The sequence below is a fragment of the Anneissia japonica genome, unplaced genomic scaffold (assembly GCF_011630105.1).
Source record: "Anneissia japonica isolate Jap-2015-1 unplaced genomic scaffold, ASM1163010v1 scaffold287721_len753485_cov172, whole genome shotgun sequence".
In the NCBI taxonomy this organism is placed as follows: Eukaryota; Metazoa; Echinodermata; class Crinoidea; order Comatulida; family Comatulidae; genus Anneissia; species Anneissia japonica.
This window is the reverse complement of record NW_022699480.1, coordinates 591,503-608,456: the sequence shown is the minus strand read 5'-3', so window position 1 is coordinate 608,456 and position 16,954 is coordinate 591,503. Positions and strand designations below refer to the sequence as shown.

The 16,954-nt window shown below is 33.2% G+C and overlaps 1 protein-coding gene across 3 annotated transcripts in view; it reads right to left on the bottom strand.

The window, feature by feature from the left end:
* LOC117102981 (delta-1-pyrroline-5-carboxylate synthase-like) overlaps positions 1-16,954 on the bottom strand; it is a 62,777-nt gene that overhangs the window by 29,664 nt on the left and 16,159 nt on the right. For 2 of the 3 annotated variants that reach the window (XM_033243446.1, XM_033243447.1), the window contains exons 6-11: positions 16,064-16,282; positions 14,761-14,970; positions 14,543-14,642; positions 13,540-13,760; positions 12,737-12,874; positions 12,206-12,401 (exon numbers count right to left, since the gene is read on the bottom strand). In XM_033243446.1, coding sequence (XP_033099337.1) covers positions 12,206-12,401; positions 12,737-12,874; positions 13,540-13,760; positions 14,543-14,642; positions 14,761-14,970; positions 16,064-16,282 — 1,084 coding nt within the window. The remainder of the gene's footprint in view (positions 1-12,205; positions 12,402-12,736; positions 12,875-13,539; positions 13,761-14,542; positions 14,643-14,760; positions 14,971-16,063; positions 16,283-16,954) is intronic. The other variant, XM_033243448.1, reaches the window with a different exon arrangement.

Here is a 16,954-nt window from a genome sequence, read left to right as displayed (position 1 = left end):
GTAATGTAATTCGACAGGCAAATTACAGTAATATTTTTAGCAAATTTCTTTGAAAAAAATTTGTAGGCATAGGGCCTAGGCCTAGCTAGGTATACAGTAATTTCATTTTACAGTAGTTTGGAACGATATCAGGAGTGGGGGTTCGAAGCAAAAGAAATTAGGCTAGGCTTATGCTCATGCTTATACTGTCACGGTTAACGTGTATTCGGGAATCTAAGAAGCAATATTTTTCAGTGGGCGTGGCCACCGAAAATAAATTCCACGCCCCCTCATATTTTGGTCGCGCCCCCCCCCCCTATTTTAATACTGCTAGATACGCCACTGCAGTGGCCTACTAGGACTACAATTTATTTGAAGCTATCTTGGGCCCAATCGTCTGTTACCCGAAGTTTTCATTACGATGATCAAGAAAGTATACTATCTAGGCCCTAGGCTAGGCTTAGATTGCTGCCGTCACTCTGCTACATACACTACTACCGCATAACAAAGAAAGCGACCCACGCGGTGCATTACACACATTATTAGAATGTGTTAGACGATAACACGATATCACTGACTGAACGATCTACCACCCTCGCATCGCAGTAAATACTGTACTGAACTAGGCCTAGCTTAGGCCTAATGTTTTTGTAGAAAGCTAGATAGTCGTTATGTACCCGACAGTCGGCTGCCTTTATATCTTCACTTGTCTTCAATTTGCATTCAAAGGGTACATTGCTGCATAGCCAACTGTCGCAGATATAGTACCTTCATATGACTACTCATACAACAGAAAAAAACGCCGCATGGAGTTAGTGAAAAATGGAGATCTAAATGAAAAAACGATGTATTTCAGCAAGTATTAAAACCTTTTTGTTTTATTTTAGGCCTTCTTCAAAACCCCTATGCCACAGCAGTTGATTTTTTTTTGCCGTAAAACCAAAATAGTTTCATCCATGCCGACTTGCCAATTGGTCAGCGTGAGCCGGCCCTGACTGAACTCTACAGAAACTCCACATCGAACTTCGGATGGCGAGGTAAAACAAAATGTCGGAAAACTTTTCTTTGACGCATGCGCATTTGCATAAATGTCTACACACATACTACACACAATAAAAAACAAAGGAAATGTGAAGAGTGATTACAATAGTTCCTATTGCATTACATGCATAGGAACTAAAAATGGCACTAAAAATGGTTTTATTCACCGTCTTGCCCTCTTTTTAAATAACCTTTCACATAAATATATTTTAATTGTTAATTTCCACCAGAGCTCATTCAAGCTCAATTTATTTTATTTATTCAATTTTCTTTTATGAGGGTAGCTCTTACAGCGATGCTGACTCAAAGAGGCCCTCATAACAAATACAAAACATACAGTAAAACAAAACAAATACAGTAATACATGTAAAATATATAAATCACAATTATAAAATAGATTTTCGTTAAAATTTTTAAAAACCAGCTTATTGCTATCTATACTTCATATACCTAAGTGGCTTATTTTCTGGATGGGTTAATTCCATGGTATTTTTTTATTTTATTTTATTTGCTCATTTTTGTAAAGTTTATGTTTATGACTTCTACGTAGAGTATTGTTTTTTTAAATCTGTGTTACCATTGGATTTCGTGTTCTGTTTGTATTTATATATTTGTAAATATATTTGTCTTTTTTATGTATATGCAATTTTATATTTCTAAGTTTTTAATATTCTAATTGTGTCAATTACTTCAAATCCATGTACAGTATTTTCATTGTTTTTTCATATTAAATCGATATCAAGTTTCTCTGTCCTTTTTTTAAATGTTTTTATATGCAATATGTCTTTTTTAAAAATATCCAATTTTAATAATATTTATTCTGTAATTAATCATTCACTTGTATTGTATTTTTTTTATATATTTTATATGTATTTAAGACATCCTGTACTTGGCTTTACTGTAGCTGTTGGATGATGTTTGAAATAAAATAAAATAAAATAAATTGTTCAAATAAAAATGAAACAAAATATTACTATACGTACTACTCATTTCCTTTTTTTCAAATATAAATTGATATTAACAAAGCTTGTACTGATCTAATGTTTTTAAATATTATAAACATACAGTATATCACCTTACTCATAGTCAACTCACGCCCAAGAAGATAAATGTATTACATTATAAATTCATGTATAGTAGTTGACTAGTACAATGATTGTACTGATGAATTCTTTTAGTAATATGTACTACGGTATGCAGATATTCTTTAATGTATCACAATAGACAATATATAATTGTTGCTTGTTTTCTATTTTAAAATAATAGGCTTAGGCGAGACTTTTTTTATACCTTGTTTCGCGAACTTATTTTTCTAAATAAACTTTGGAACTCTCTACCATCTCATTTAGTAAATGCCAATTCCAAGAAATGGTTTTCTAAACAGCTTAAAAACACTTAATTAAAAGTTATTTTCCTCTCTCCCATTGCCTTTGCCAGTACCTCGGGTAGTTAGTCGGCCTAATTTTGATTTGTTTTGTGTCTGATTTTCTGTTGATTTGTGTCATGTTTTGTCCTGTTCTGTCCCTGTTTGCTTCTTTTTTATTATTATTTCCCAGGCTGATCCTACACAAGATTTGTTTTCATATCTTCTCAGGTCTTTGCCTTCTTCCTTTTTCGCATATCTTTACTATTATATTAACTACTTTATCAATATAATTGTCTGTATTTTTTCTTTTACAAAAAAAAAAAGGAAGTTAATAAATGTTATGTTGAATTGAATTGAACGAAATTTTGTTTTCTTATTTAGCAAATATTTTTGCCAAAAACATCCAGATGGATGGATTTTAAGGGAGCGGCAGGTGTGATAAAAAATAAAGAAATAGTTTTATTTTTCCAGAAATATCCAATTGTTTTGTGGCGGTGGATGCCCTAATTGGCCAAAAATAAGTGTTTTGAATAACTTTCAAATGCTTAACAAAAAATCTGATATTTTTAACTGTTTATGCATTTCTAAAACTATGTGGAAAGTTGTTTTTTAACTAGAAACTAAGTCCTTTTTAAAATAAAATACATTACATATTAGAATTTCTGCTACATTGATATTATGGTGGCAGCCTGTGTACAGTTAGTTAATTATTTAATTGACTAATAGCATGATTAAAATAACAAACCTATAGTTAACTTCTCATGTCATAAAATCAATTCAATTTCAAAATGCTTTTATAGTGTTCATATCTTTTCTTTGTAGAACACAAACAGCAACTGTAACTGACTGAAAAGATGCCTCTATAGCAACTATAAAAAAGAATTATGTCAATACCTCGATCAATTTTCAACTAAGCTAAGCACTAAACAAAGATTTAGATCAAAAATCAGATCACCTCATAACTGCATATAAATCAGCTGGTATTATAACCAAAACTCAAAAAATATGCCCTGTGAAAATGGCAATTGTGAGGTGGAAGATTTAATCCACTTTCTTTTAATTTGTCCTATTCTTAATAATATCAGAGAAGTTAAAATTGCCAGATTTAAACAACAACTTTATAGTAACAATCTTCTACATGTTTTCCAAGAATTCGCACAGTCTAATAATAGAAATAAATTACATTTTATCCTCGGAAATGAAAATAACCATTTTTATGACAAGAATATCAATTTCTTAATTGACAAATTTTGCAAATCTTTAGTCAAAAGTCTGTGGAAAAGGAGATGTGACTTATTTAAAATTTTGTTGCTTAAGTTTTATCTGTGCTGTTGTGTAATTACAGTATTATTGATTTTTAAGCATGTGTAATCATTCCTGTGCGTGCATACTCATACTGTATGTAGAGCATAAACGCTTTCTTTTAATTCTATTAATTTAATTTTAATTTTGTTTTTATATTTTTAAATGTTCAAATTATTTCATTTGGTTTCTATTTATGTACTGTATACTGAATGAAAATTCTTTGCTGCATTATCGGACCGATGACGTCGGACCTTCGTCGGGTGGTGGAGCTGTCTGAGTGCTGGTGGTCTTCCCTCGAACAACAATATCCAACGACAGGGAGGACGGCTAGCATTGAGCTGGCTGCGTTGCCTTGCGGGGGCCCGGTGGCGTCAGTTCGGGGCGTTGCGGGGTGGGTTAGTGTCATGGTTTGCTTTGAACGACTTTTCAAACCAGTCTCTTATTCTTCTTTTGTTTGTAGTTTATTTTAAGTGTTTAATTTGATTGGTAGGTGGGCAATAATGTTTTGAGTTATCTGTAAATCTCTCTTATAGTTAAGAATTAAATTTTTTATTTTTGTTGCTTTGTTCTTTTCTGGATGCACCGTTAGAATTTGGCTAACGTGTGCCACTGTTATAAAAGTGTTATCCAATAAATATTGTATGTATGTTATAACTGACTAAATTCAAACTAAGAGGGCAGCATACAATAAAAGAAAGCTGTATCTGCCACTTAATTGATATATAAATTGTCATCTTGCAGTCTGACACCTAATGAATTATAATTATATATATCATATGTGGCAAAGACAAGCCAAACCAGTCGCTTGTCGCAAAAATCGATTTTGAGTTATTAATACAGTGTTAGAGAGTAATGTGATAGCTATAAAATGGTAAAAAAATCATTCAAATCGGACATTTCCTTATGAAGTTACAAGCGTTTAAACATACAGCTGTTTAAAGAACAATATATGAGAAATCTGCCTTCAAAGATTATGATTTCAGGCATTTCTCATGCAGAAACTATCTTTAAATCCTTAAAAAGTGTTGTTTTAACATTGAAAACGGGGAAGATGACAGCATAGAATGATGTGTAGATATATAAAAGCTAGTTTAGTGCAATAAAATAGATTTTAAAAAAATCGACATTCCAACATGTTTTGGCCATTTTCTCTGAAACACAATTTGCGACGAGTGACTTGACTTGTTTGACTTGTCTTTGCCACATATCATGGTATACAAAAATTTTCTAAAATTACCACCAGCACCATTAATAGCATTATCAACTGTACCATCAAAGCCACTGACACCAGACAGCACACCAGCTTAAGATACTTAACCCACAATTGGTCTTAAGATGTTTAAGCCACAATATTTAACTGTTATTTATCTCTGGATTTCCCAGCCAATTGTTATACCATTAGGAAGAGGACTGTACTAGCAGGATCCTAAATCAGCAATTTTCTTGGACAAACTCAAGGTATATTTTAAAAGTTTCTGATGTATTTTGATGCATATTGCTTGGCCCAATTAAAACTAAAGCGCTTCTCTGTACCTTCTATAAAGAAACAAACAAACTCATCCCTAGCAATATAGAACATCTACTCCAGACAAATCTTTTATCTAGACAAACCAGGCAATCTTCAGGTCACTTTACTTACAGAAGAGTCCAACCCAGTAAAAACAACTACCTTCATTCGCTCTATCCATGGACCATCCCTGAATGGAATTTGCTCCCCGATGGCATTAGGCGTGCCCCTATACCTTGGCCACCTTCAAGTCCCAATTTGATAGCATCAACATTGACTGCCTTACTAAGACTGTGCATCTAAAAATCTAAAAATATAATTTGCAACCAGTTGCAGCGACAGCGTTACCTGCACGTGATAGCCTAATTGACGTCGGTTGTGCAGTAGCTGACAGATACAGATACCAAGCTTTATACAAGGTACTCTCAAAGCTGTGTCAAAGAAAGCCAAGCTATCATCAACCCATTATTTAATCTGTTTATCAGCTTAATTAGGCAATACAAGCTAGACCCATCTTATCATTGCTGAATAGAAAACAGGAAGCTTTGTTGCCATACCAAGCCAAGCCAATCAACAAAGGTCTTAAAATGGTAAATCTAAAAAATGACAAGAGTTTTTATTGGTTTACCGAAGATGAAATTAATGCAGACAAAAGAACCTGATTTACTATTACTAGAGTATCAAACGAGAAATCACAAGATGATAAATGAAGCCTTTATCAAACAAGGTCTAGAAATGAAGCCAGAGTTTTAAAATGTTGAAACACAAACCACGTCATGCCAAGTAGAGCAAAGAATCACCACACTCGAATCCATTGTAAATGAACTAGTCTCAAAACTTCATGGGAACATTTCTGTACCAGAGCTGCAAAAAGATTTTACAGAAATGATTCGAGAATCCACACCATTAAGAGATCTGCCTGCCAACTAATACTGAAAATCGCTTAAGTCTTACTACCATAATTGAAACATATTTCATTTCATTTATTTGTATCAAACAATTAAAATGTACATAAACAGAAAGGGCAAAGAACAATCACAAGAGTACAAAAAAAAACAAAAACAAGAGACAGGACACTCCAAAAGTAAAATTAATCACTGTCGAGTGGAGGCCCTTCACAAGAAAAACATAAATACTTACAATATAAAATTCTTCAAAAAGATAAAAAAACGAAAGGTAAATATTGAAATATAGAAAAATGTGTAAGGATCAATAAATGAGCAAATTTAATTTAAAAGGTATTTTGAGATATAACAAATATTCAGATACTGTAAGCATTAAAAATTATCTTAAAATATTCAATGTAAAAATGTAAAACAAATCATCAAAAATTTCATTGCATTTAAAATATATAAAACAAGATTAATTACAATATTTAAAAAGAATGAGGTTAAAAATATTAAAAAAATTTTAAATTTAAAAATTAATTTCAATAATTAAGAGTTAGCATAATGCTTATTCAGATGTAACTAGTATTAAGGAGAGAATTTCAGAGGTCAGCAGGTAATGTCTCTCATAATCTAGGAAATTAATTAAAAATTGAGTATTTAAAAGTATTTGTCCTAGCAAAGGAATGAGAAAAATTTAAGATTGTCTGTATGCCGCGCATTAATAGATATATATATGAGAAGATGTCAAGGTGATATAAACAAAATAGGCACTTGCAAACAAAGGAGATGGACATCATATCAAATCTATCTTTAATTGAAATTAAATTAAGTTTAGTTTAGTTAGCCTATCGTCATAAGATAAATAACAACTTTTAAAAGGAAAACAAGCCCTTGTAGCCCTTCTCTGTATACTATCAAGCTTATGTATGTGGCCAGATTGATACGGGTACCACGCTGGTACACCATATTCAAGTACGGGACGGACAAGAGTTGTGTAGAGTTTGAGAGTGACGGAAGGATTGTTAAACGGAATTAGACGTTTCATAAAACCGAAAAGATGCAAAGATTTGGTAGAAATAGCATTGATATGATCCCCCCAGCCAAGGTTAGAAGAAATAATAATCCCAAGATATTTGTGTTTATTTACAATGGAGAGTTCTGTGTTATCAAGATGGTAAGTTTTTATGGAATTTTTGTTTACTGATGAGCAAGTGATTCCCATCAATTTTACATTTAGACAGATTAAGGTGCATACCATTATTTTTTCTCCATTCATTAACGTTCTTTAGGTCATTTTGAAGCATTGTTTCGTCATTATGAGATCTGATGGCATGTTATAAGACTGTATCATCAGCATATAAGGAAATATGGGACTTAAACAATATCAGGTAAGTCGAGAACAAATAAACTAAACAAGATTGGTCTCATAACAGACCCTTGTGGAACTCCAGATGAATAGGAGGAAGCATCCCAATAATTAACTTTTTAAGTACGGTTATACAAGAATAACTTAAACCATTTCCAGAGCAGCCCACAAATACCATAATTATGAAGTTTGTTTAGGAGAATAGAGTGATTAACGGTGTTGAAAGCACTACTCCAGTCCACTATCACGTCTGTGTGAGGGGAGCTTTCTTTTGTCCATTATTTTAGCCCAATGATGGTGAACAGCACTAACCAGGGTATTGCATGGACGGCCACTAACAAAACCATGTTAGTAATTGGAAATAAGTCCAAATGCATTCATGTAGGTTTTTAAATGGTTTGATACAACTCTTTCTAGTAGCTTTCCAACTACAGAACAAAGCGAGATAGGTCTATAGTTTGCAATGCAAGACCTGCTACCAGCCTTGTGCACAGGTACTATGCTCGCACGCTTCCAATCTGCAGGTGTTTCTCCAAGCTGTAAGGAAATATTAAAAAGTCGGCTGAGTGGCTCAGAGATATAGATTGCAGATATCTTCAGCATGGATGTTGTTATGGCATCCGGACCAGGGCTTTTACCAAATTTAAGTTTATTTATCAGTTTAAGAACTTCATGACTATTGGTTTGGATATAATTTAAAAAAGGAAATATGCCAGCATGGTCCCTGCACAAAAGCTCAGGAGTGAATAGGATTCACTTGTTTAGAGAAGTTGAAAGAAAAATAATCATTAAATGCTTGAGCAATCTGAGATGTATTAAAATCGTAGTCTTGTTAATTATAAAATTAGATGGTACAGGTTTTTTGCTCTTCAACTACGCACATATGACCAAAAGGCCTAATCAGTTATATATCTCTGATATGCAATCTTTGTTTCAAATTTTACCTTATTTTTATATATTTTGTATTTAGCCCATTATTAGCATCTTTGGATTGCACTTCAATTTTGTATAACCTATTTTTCTTCCTTATGCGCTTCAGAATGTCTACTGTGATCCAAGGTTTCTTCTTGGATTTTCGTTGTGGAACTGTCTTATAAATATTGTCAGGGAATTGTTTTTTAAAAGATTCCCATATTGTATTGATATCGTTATATTGAAAACAATGATCCCATGATAATATATTTTTCCTTTTATTTACACTTGTTTATATTATATTGAAAATTTTCTATTCTCCTTCAATTACTATGGCTTGTGGATTGCATTGAATATAATACTGGTGTTCTATAACACTAGGCCTATCAAGTCCTCCATGCATTTAAATATTATTTCAAAATTAATCAACCAATCAATTAAATGTTTAAATTTAATTATGATATGCGAGCCTAAATTACAATGCATTTGCAATATCTTGTAGGTGAGGTTGTATGAGTAGCACTTTTTTGACTAACGATGAATTTTATTTCACAAGCTTTTGCCCCAGACAATGGGGCTTCATCAGGTGAGTGAAGTGGTTCACAAGATACAGTAATATTTATAAATTGATATGATTGGATAATTAAGCTACATATATATGATAAACAATAAATCTGATTGGAAAGAGAAACAAAGAAGAAATCCCTATAGTTAGCAATAGTAGCTAGGTCTAGCTGGAAAAATGGAGATGTGTTGAAAGGTGCTAGGCACCGTAATAGCATAATGGTTTATAGATAAATCGTAAATAAAATCAAGTAAATCAAGAAATACAAGTATTGATATAAACCCTTGTGAATATGAGCACATTTAGAGTGGTATTATATAAGAAAATAACATACTCTAATAAAGTTTGTAAAAAATAGGCTACTAAAAATCAGCAAACAGAACAAAATATTCATATCTAAATTAACATACCAAAATAAATTACAAACAGAATCGACATAGTTTTTTTTTTTATTATTTACAACTTTCACAGATTAAAATAAATCCTAATGTGTGTTTGCTACGCAGTGTTTATGCATCATTTCCTCTCTTCAAACTCAACGAATCATGTGCTCTGATCCAGGGCTCTGGTTAACAAAATGAATTTGACATAAAGGAATTATAAATTTATCATATCCATCAAGGAATGAAAAATTACATCTATCAGATTTTACTGCCTCTTCAAAATTACGAACATCTGCCATAAATGTAACAAAAATTAAAAATAATAAGGTACTTAAGATGACACATGACCCATCATGACCTCCACCAGATTTACCCTTCCAGCCATATTTAACTGCCAGACGACAACACAGTGTCTTTTCCCCGAGGAGGCAGACACGAAAATGCTTAGTTCCTAATGATAACAGAATCACCTAGAATCAATGGAGTCAATATCTGAGAAAATGTAATGTACAAGTATAATACATTACACTCACACATTTGTGTCAAGTTCAGCTTACAATTCATGTTCATCAAAGAGTGGCCCTGTAATCCAAAACTTTCAAAAACAAAATCCGAAAACACTTAGATATCTCTCATAACAGGATTACATATGCACTGATGCCGGAGTGAACAACATTGCAAAGATACAATATCAGCAGTATTTTTAGACTGGCTACGACGACTAATGATTATTGGTAGATGTGCTTATGATTTTAATTCTTGTTGACGTCATTTGGGGATTTCCCAATATAGTGACTAGCCGACTACAAGTAGGAATTACTGTCGCCAACTATGCAACACAACTATTGGATTGTATTATGCCACGTCACCCTATTTGATATTTTACACAAAACACAAGCTCTGACTGTCAATACAATAACATAAACATAAACTTTTTATGTATTCTATGTATTTTTACGTATTTTAGCCTGCTAGTGGTGGTTGTTGTCGCTGTTGGTTAAAATGAATAAAATAAAATATATAAAATTAAAAAATAACTTTTTATTAGGGATAACTTTGTATGCCAAAGCACCAATAGAGTACAGTTATGTAGTGTATTTTATATACTGTATATACAAGAATGTAAAGAAGGATGCAAAATAACCCATTTCACTTAACTTTCTCTATGCAAGATTGTATCACAACCACTTTCAAGGCGCTTTTTCACTAAGGTCTCACAGCACAATATAATATGAACTACTATGGAAAAGGGTAAGCATTCAGGAGTGATTTAAAATGGAGAGGGTTGGAGAATTCAATTCAAAAATACATATAAACCAAATTAAACAACTGAATTTAAACAAAAAACAAAACGTTAACGGAATAACGGATGGATTAGTATATTTGGTTTCAGAAATCTGGTGCTTGAGCAGAGAAGGGATGGATTTGAGATTTGTTTTTAAGAGACATATATTCAATTCAATTCAAAATAAATTTATTCCAAATCTTTTCAAAGCATAGATAAACAGTACAGATATAAAAATGGAAATGGAAAGGGCAACCACAAACAAGCAGAGCTTTACACTTGTGGCGCCCGAAAAAAAAGTCATTAAGATACTCTTTCAAATTGACAAAGTAAGTCAAGGTATACATTTTAATTAAAGCCCTTTCATATCATAGATCAAGATAATAGTAATAATAATAATAATAATAATAATAATAATAATAATAATAATAATAATAATAATAAGAATAATAGCAAAGAAAAAGAATTATAAGGATATATATAAGAGAGTCAATTTCAAAATAGAGGAAATGCAGTCAACATGGACACTATGTGGTCATACTAAAAAAGTACTCACATACACGCAGTGTTGCAATAGATAATAGTAGAATGCTCAATTATATTTACAATTAGTTTACACACGTTTATATAATGCTATGCAACAACTTTGATTTACTCTGTTTATTTAATATAATTTCAAATGCATTTTCTCTTGGCTTACTGTAGCCTTTTGAGGGTGTATATCTGTTGTTTTATGAGATGTCTGGTCCTTTTCAAAAAACTTACAAAGACCTTTTGTTAAAAGGGCTATGCTAAATAGGTTATTTGCAGTGGTATGTAGCAAAAGGACTAGCATTTACAGTATCATCAGATCTCGACAGATAGAGTATTCACACTTCGCTTGCAACATACCTCCAGATTAATTTGATTAAAAAAATACAGGTCTCCCTCCAAATAAAGACCACTTTCGGGACCAGTGTGTTGCTGGTCTTTAGCAGCTTTAGTCTCAAATTAGAATAATAAAGATAAAAGGTATATGTTGATTTTGGGCCACAGAAAAGTGGTCTTTAATTGGAGGTGGTCTCCAATTGGAGGGGTCTTCATTAGAGGGAGACCTGTAATTTTACTATGATTTATGCTGTGATAGCCATTTCGTTTGGCTTTCTACAGCCTCTGTAGATGCATATTAGTCATTTGATTCCATGTGCGATATGCCACGGACTTGCTGTGGTCAAACGGTATGATGCTCATCTTCAAAGCAAGACGTCGGTAGTTACAGTTCAAATGTAAGTATTTTTTTTAATTAGTGATAATAAACTTTTCAATGAAGGGATAAGGTTTATACAACCATAACATTATTAATTATTCCGATATTTTGAAATTTTTTCTACAATTTAACAATATGTTTATAGTGCAATGCTGCAACTGTGATTAACTAAGTTTTCTAAACTTTAAACTTTCAAGATTTACTATGTTTGTTTTCACCAATTGTGCAAATTAAAATAGAAATATTAAAGACAAGGTTAGTGTATTTTGGAACATAAATCTAATTATGTTCCTAAAAAATGTCAACCCTTTTATAATAAAACATGGAACATAGCAATGAATATTTTACAGCATTACTTACCAATTTCAAGTGCCATTTCTGGATCTGCATCTATATCCAGGTAGACATGGCAAATTCCCTCACTATGTCCAAGTACTGGAATACCTTGACTCTGTTCTTGTATTTTCTGGATCATTTCCTTAGAGCCCCTTGGAATAACAAGGTCAATGAGGTCATTCAGCTTCAGAAGGTCACTGACATCCTCCCTTGTGCTGACCTTTAATATCAACATGCATAGTATTAAAATTAATATATCATTCATTGTAGTGTATAATCGTTATGTAATGTTCTAAAAATGCTCTCTGATTTACTGCTACGATGCTACTTAATGCACTTGTAGCACAGACTACTGAAATAAACAACTGTAATTACATCTGGTCATCTTGATATAGTTTTGTTATATAAAAGAAATAAAAATAACAATAATAATAATAATAATAATAATAATAATAATAATAATAATAATAATAACAATAGTTACAATATTCTTAATAAATATAATTAGACTTTACAACAAAATATTATAAATGTGCTTGCTGCAAAAAATCTGACCAGAGCAATAGCATCGGCACAGTCATGCAAGTTGAGAGCTTCTGTCACTAGGCTCTGAAGGTACTTGTTTGTCTGAATTGCTTCTTTGCCACCCTTCAATAACAGACCATTGCCACTGCTAAGAGCCAGGGCTGCAACCTAAATATAACAACAAAGAAACAAGAATGAATTTCAATTGATGTGTTTGATATTTGCTTACAAATATACTTTGAAAATGTTATAAGGAACCAAGACATACATTTAGTGTGTTTACTGCATTTTATTACTTCCACAGCCATAATTTTCCCTTCTCTTTTTTGCCTTTTAGTCTACATATGTATGTATGCCAATAAATAAAATCAAAAGTTAACTACAGTCAATATTTATTTGAGCATAGGTCTACATGAGTAAACTGGAAAAGCAAAATATATATTTTGACATATAAAAGGTAATATCTACATATTTATCTATATAAATGACCATCTGTACACCTTTGGTTCTGGTAGGGAACAAGTCTTCTCAAATAAGGACTGTTAACCATAGAGCCAGTGAATAAAATTGGCTCACATGCACTTTAAAGAACTCGGCGACCCCTGAGTGGGAAGGATGCTACCGTATGAGCTAGTCTACACTTCCAAGGCCTGTGAGACTGCAGTATAAATCATTAAATGAATCTAACTACACCATATATACATCAATGATGTTCTCCTCACCTCGTTGCTGATTACTGTTGTTTTCATCCAATTTTTGCCCAATGTACTGTCTTTGTTCCTATTATCTTTAATTTTCAAATAATGTCAAATTATATGATAAGTCACACTAACCTGTGGAAGGCAATCTGGACGGGACTCAAAAATGACCATAAGAACTCCAATAGGGACTGTAACCTGCTGCAGATTCAAACCTTCTGCTACCTTGGTTCGCTTCAAGACGCGTCCAATGTTCTCATGGGAAGTTGCAGCTATCTGTTTCAAGCCATTTGCTAAATTCTGCAATTTGCTTCGGTCGAGTGATAGACGGGAAATCATGGCATTAGACAGGTTACCTGCAAACAGAATAACATAATATCTTAGTAATTCAAGTCAAGTTCAAGTTCAAAATTTATTGTCATAAACAAGGTAAATGAAATTACTTAATAAATGAAACTAATTTATGAAATTATTGTAATTGCTTCATATCTGTTTGGGAAGCAGGTGTTTAGGGCAAAAATTCTTGGGCTGGTCATGGGTGTAGCCACTGGGAACTGCATTGTTAGAACACAAATGTTAAATTCAATTGTAATACTTTTTATGGAATGGGAGACTGGTGGTTTGGTTGAACAGAAGTGAATTTGACAGAATGGTCGAATGACTATGCGGTTAAGCCAAGGGAGCAGAAACCTACAGCCATAATATTGGCGCTGGTTCTAGCGGCACGTTCACCTGTGGTTCTGGATGTGGAACAAGTCTTTTCAGATAAGGACTATAAACCGTTGGCCAGTGTACAATCGGCTTATGTGCACTACAAAGAACCCAGTTCATATTTTAAGACAAGTAGGGGGTTACTCCGGTGTACTGGTCCATACAGCCCCTGTTGAGCACAGGCGAGAGTAGCTGGTACTAATTTTCTGGGCAGCTCGGACACGAAGAGACCCGTAGGGGAATAGTATGTTACTGAATGAGCTATAAAGTGCACGCTTTGAGTGCTCTGATTCTCATAAAATAGCGTTACATAAAAGGTGTAATGTATCCAGAACCATAAAACATTCTAATCAAAGATTCCATGGTGGTTATCAGACTTGTTTCATAACTAATCACAAAGGAAACAGAAATGTTTGGACATCAGTACCCGAGATCCTTGCCGAGTCCAGATCCATCTTGTTTGCTGCTAAAATTGATTCCTGTCTCTCAAGAAGAAGATTTGCTAATTTGTTGATCATCTCAGCTCGCTAAAGTAGAAAAGAATTTAGAAATGTTAATAACGTGATTACCAACAATTTTATACATAATTCCAAAATACAGAATACATTAGTAGTACATTTCATTTCTGCAACATTAGGTCTTTACCTGGTCTGCAGATAATGATTGTAGCTTACGGCCTCCTTCTCTAGCCCGGAGAGCTTGTTGATCTGATGACAGACCAGCTGGTTTTGTCTCACTGAAAAATGTGCCTACTTTCTTGCCCTTTACAACGTCTGTAATGACAGGCTGCTGTGACACTCCATTAGCAATGACCACACCAACACCACGATCTAGGGCCCAGTTGGCTGCCTTGACCTAGTATGTGAAAACAGGTGGGCGAAAAATATATCAATAGAAAGCATTTCAATAGTGAAAATATAATCTGTTGTAAACAAATATTTCTATTTCTGTTGTAATTTTGACTTATTCAAGCACATTCAGAACAGAAGTAATGAATTAAATAAAATTACAAAACAATTCATCATCATCATTTCTGTTTAATGTCTGTTTTCCTTTTTTTGGGTTTGTTAGGTGTTAGGTTATACCTAATACATTTATTTTACTATAATACAATGTTAAATACTGTAATGTTATTTTTACTATACTTTGTAATAGTTTAGGCTGTATTAGCCATATTGTAGAGTGCATGTACAAAGTTCGTTCTAAAGTGCCCTCATCAATTTTGTTGTCCAAATCACCTGTTGGCTAATATTCCTAATAAGGTTAAGGGACTGTTGAATCTGAGTTGTGTGAAGATGTCATCTACAACTTCATCCTCAAGAAGATGATGTCATTCCCAAATTCATCTTAAAGTTAGTAAATTCATCTTAAAGTTATGTGTGGTGATGTCAAAATAATCTCCCCCACATATCCTGTTCATAAATGTATAAAATGGGGTACAATCCTATCATTTAGTCAGTCCAAAAGTTCTAAAGTTATCATTAACTTTATTACATGTCTGCTGTCTGCCGTAGTTCATTAAGTTTATCTATAGACCTTGCCGGTCTCGGACACAAGTCTTTGATCCAACTTACTTAGCCGTGGGCTCAGCTAATTCTGTAAGTTTTCGAGCATCTTAAAGTATTTAATTGTTTTTTACCACCATCATTTTGTTCTCTTTTAATAATAATGTATCTATGTTTTTATTAATAAATGTACATATTGTATATAATACTAAGCTATTGTGTTTCCTATTCTCTGTTTGTGCTTTGCATGTAACAGGTTAGATATGGTTATAAGTACTTTTCAGTGCTTTTTAAACTGATGCTTAGTCCTGCCAAACCCTAATAAATCCCTGTTTCAATAATTTAATATGTATAAGAAATCATAGATAATACTTTTCTCTGTCAATATGTGTATTATATTATCATTTTAAGGTTAAATAAAACGTCAATTAAATTCATACTACCTTAGATTCCATGCCACCAAGCCCAACACGAGATTTACTCCCAAACACTACCCCAGCAGTGTCGCCTGGATAGACAGTGTCTAAGAGACGTGACCCCTCATGGCCTGGAGGAGCACTGAAGATTCCATTGACATCTGAGAGCAAAAGCAAAAGGTCAGCATTCATTTCAACTGCCAGACGTGCTGCCAAGCTATCATTGTCCTTTATGCTTATTACCTGCTGATAAAAAAATTGAAACACAGTATCAATAGAAAACATAACCTCTTTTATTAACTCTGTCTATCTGTCAGCAAGATTACACAAAACTAATGAATGGATCATCATAAAATTTACTGGAATGGTACATAATCATCAAAGAAAGTAACTTTCAATTTTCAGAATAGGTCAAAGGACAAAGTCACAGAAATTCATTTTTTTACCCTAAGCATAAAAAATGAAATAAAGGAATGGCCTGTCTGCGTATTGTTTGGTATTCAGGCACAGGGTGGAGGTATGAACTCTATGGAGGGACTGCTCAATTTACTTTTAAATATACATGGCTACAGAAATCATTTTAACGGTCTCAACATAGTTGTGAAGACTATTGCTATTCATAAAAGGAACTATAGTCATAGTTAGAGCTGAAGTATATTAAATTAATCTAGTTTAACCTTCAACCAAGATTCTCATTCCATAACAACATAGGTGAAATTTTCAGATCTTACTACATCCCACTTGAAGTCAGTGCAAATGCAGAGGGTGGGAAACAAATCCATCAGGCGCAAGCTCGGTGGTCTAGTGATCTGGAGATCGTGGGTTCGAGTCCCACCCGAGAACAACTTGCGATTTTTTTTCGCAGTTGTTTTCAAATGTACTGAGTATTCGGTACATTTCCACGTCAGGTAGGGCAAA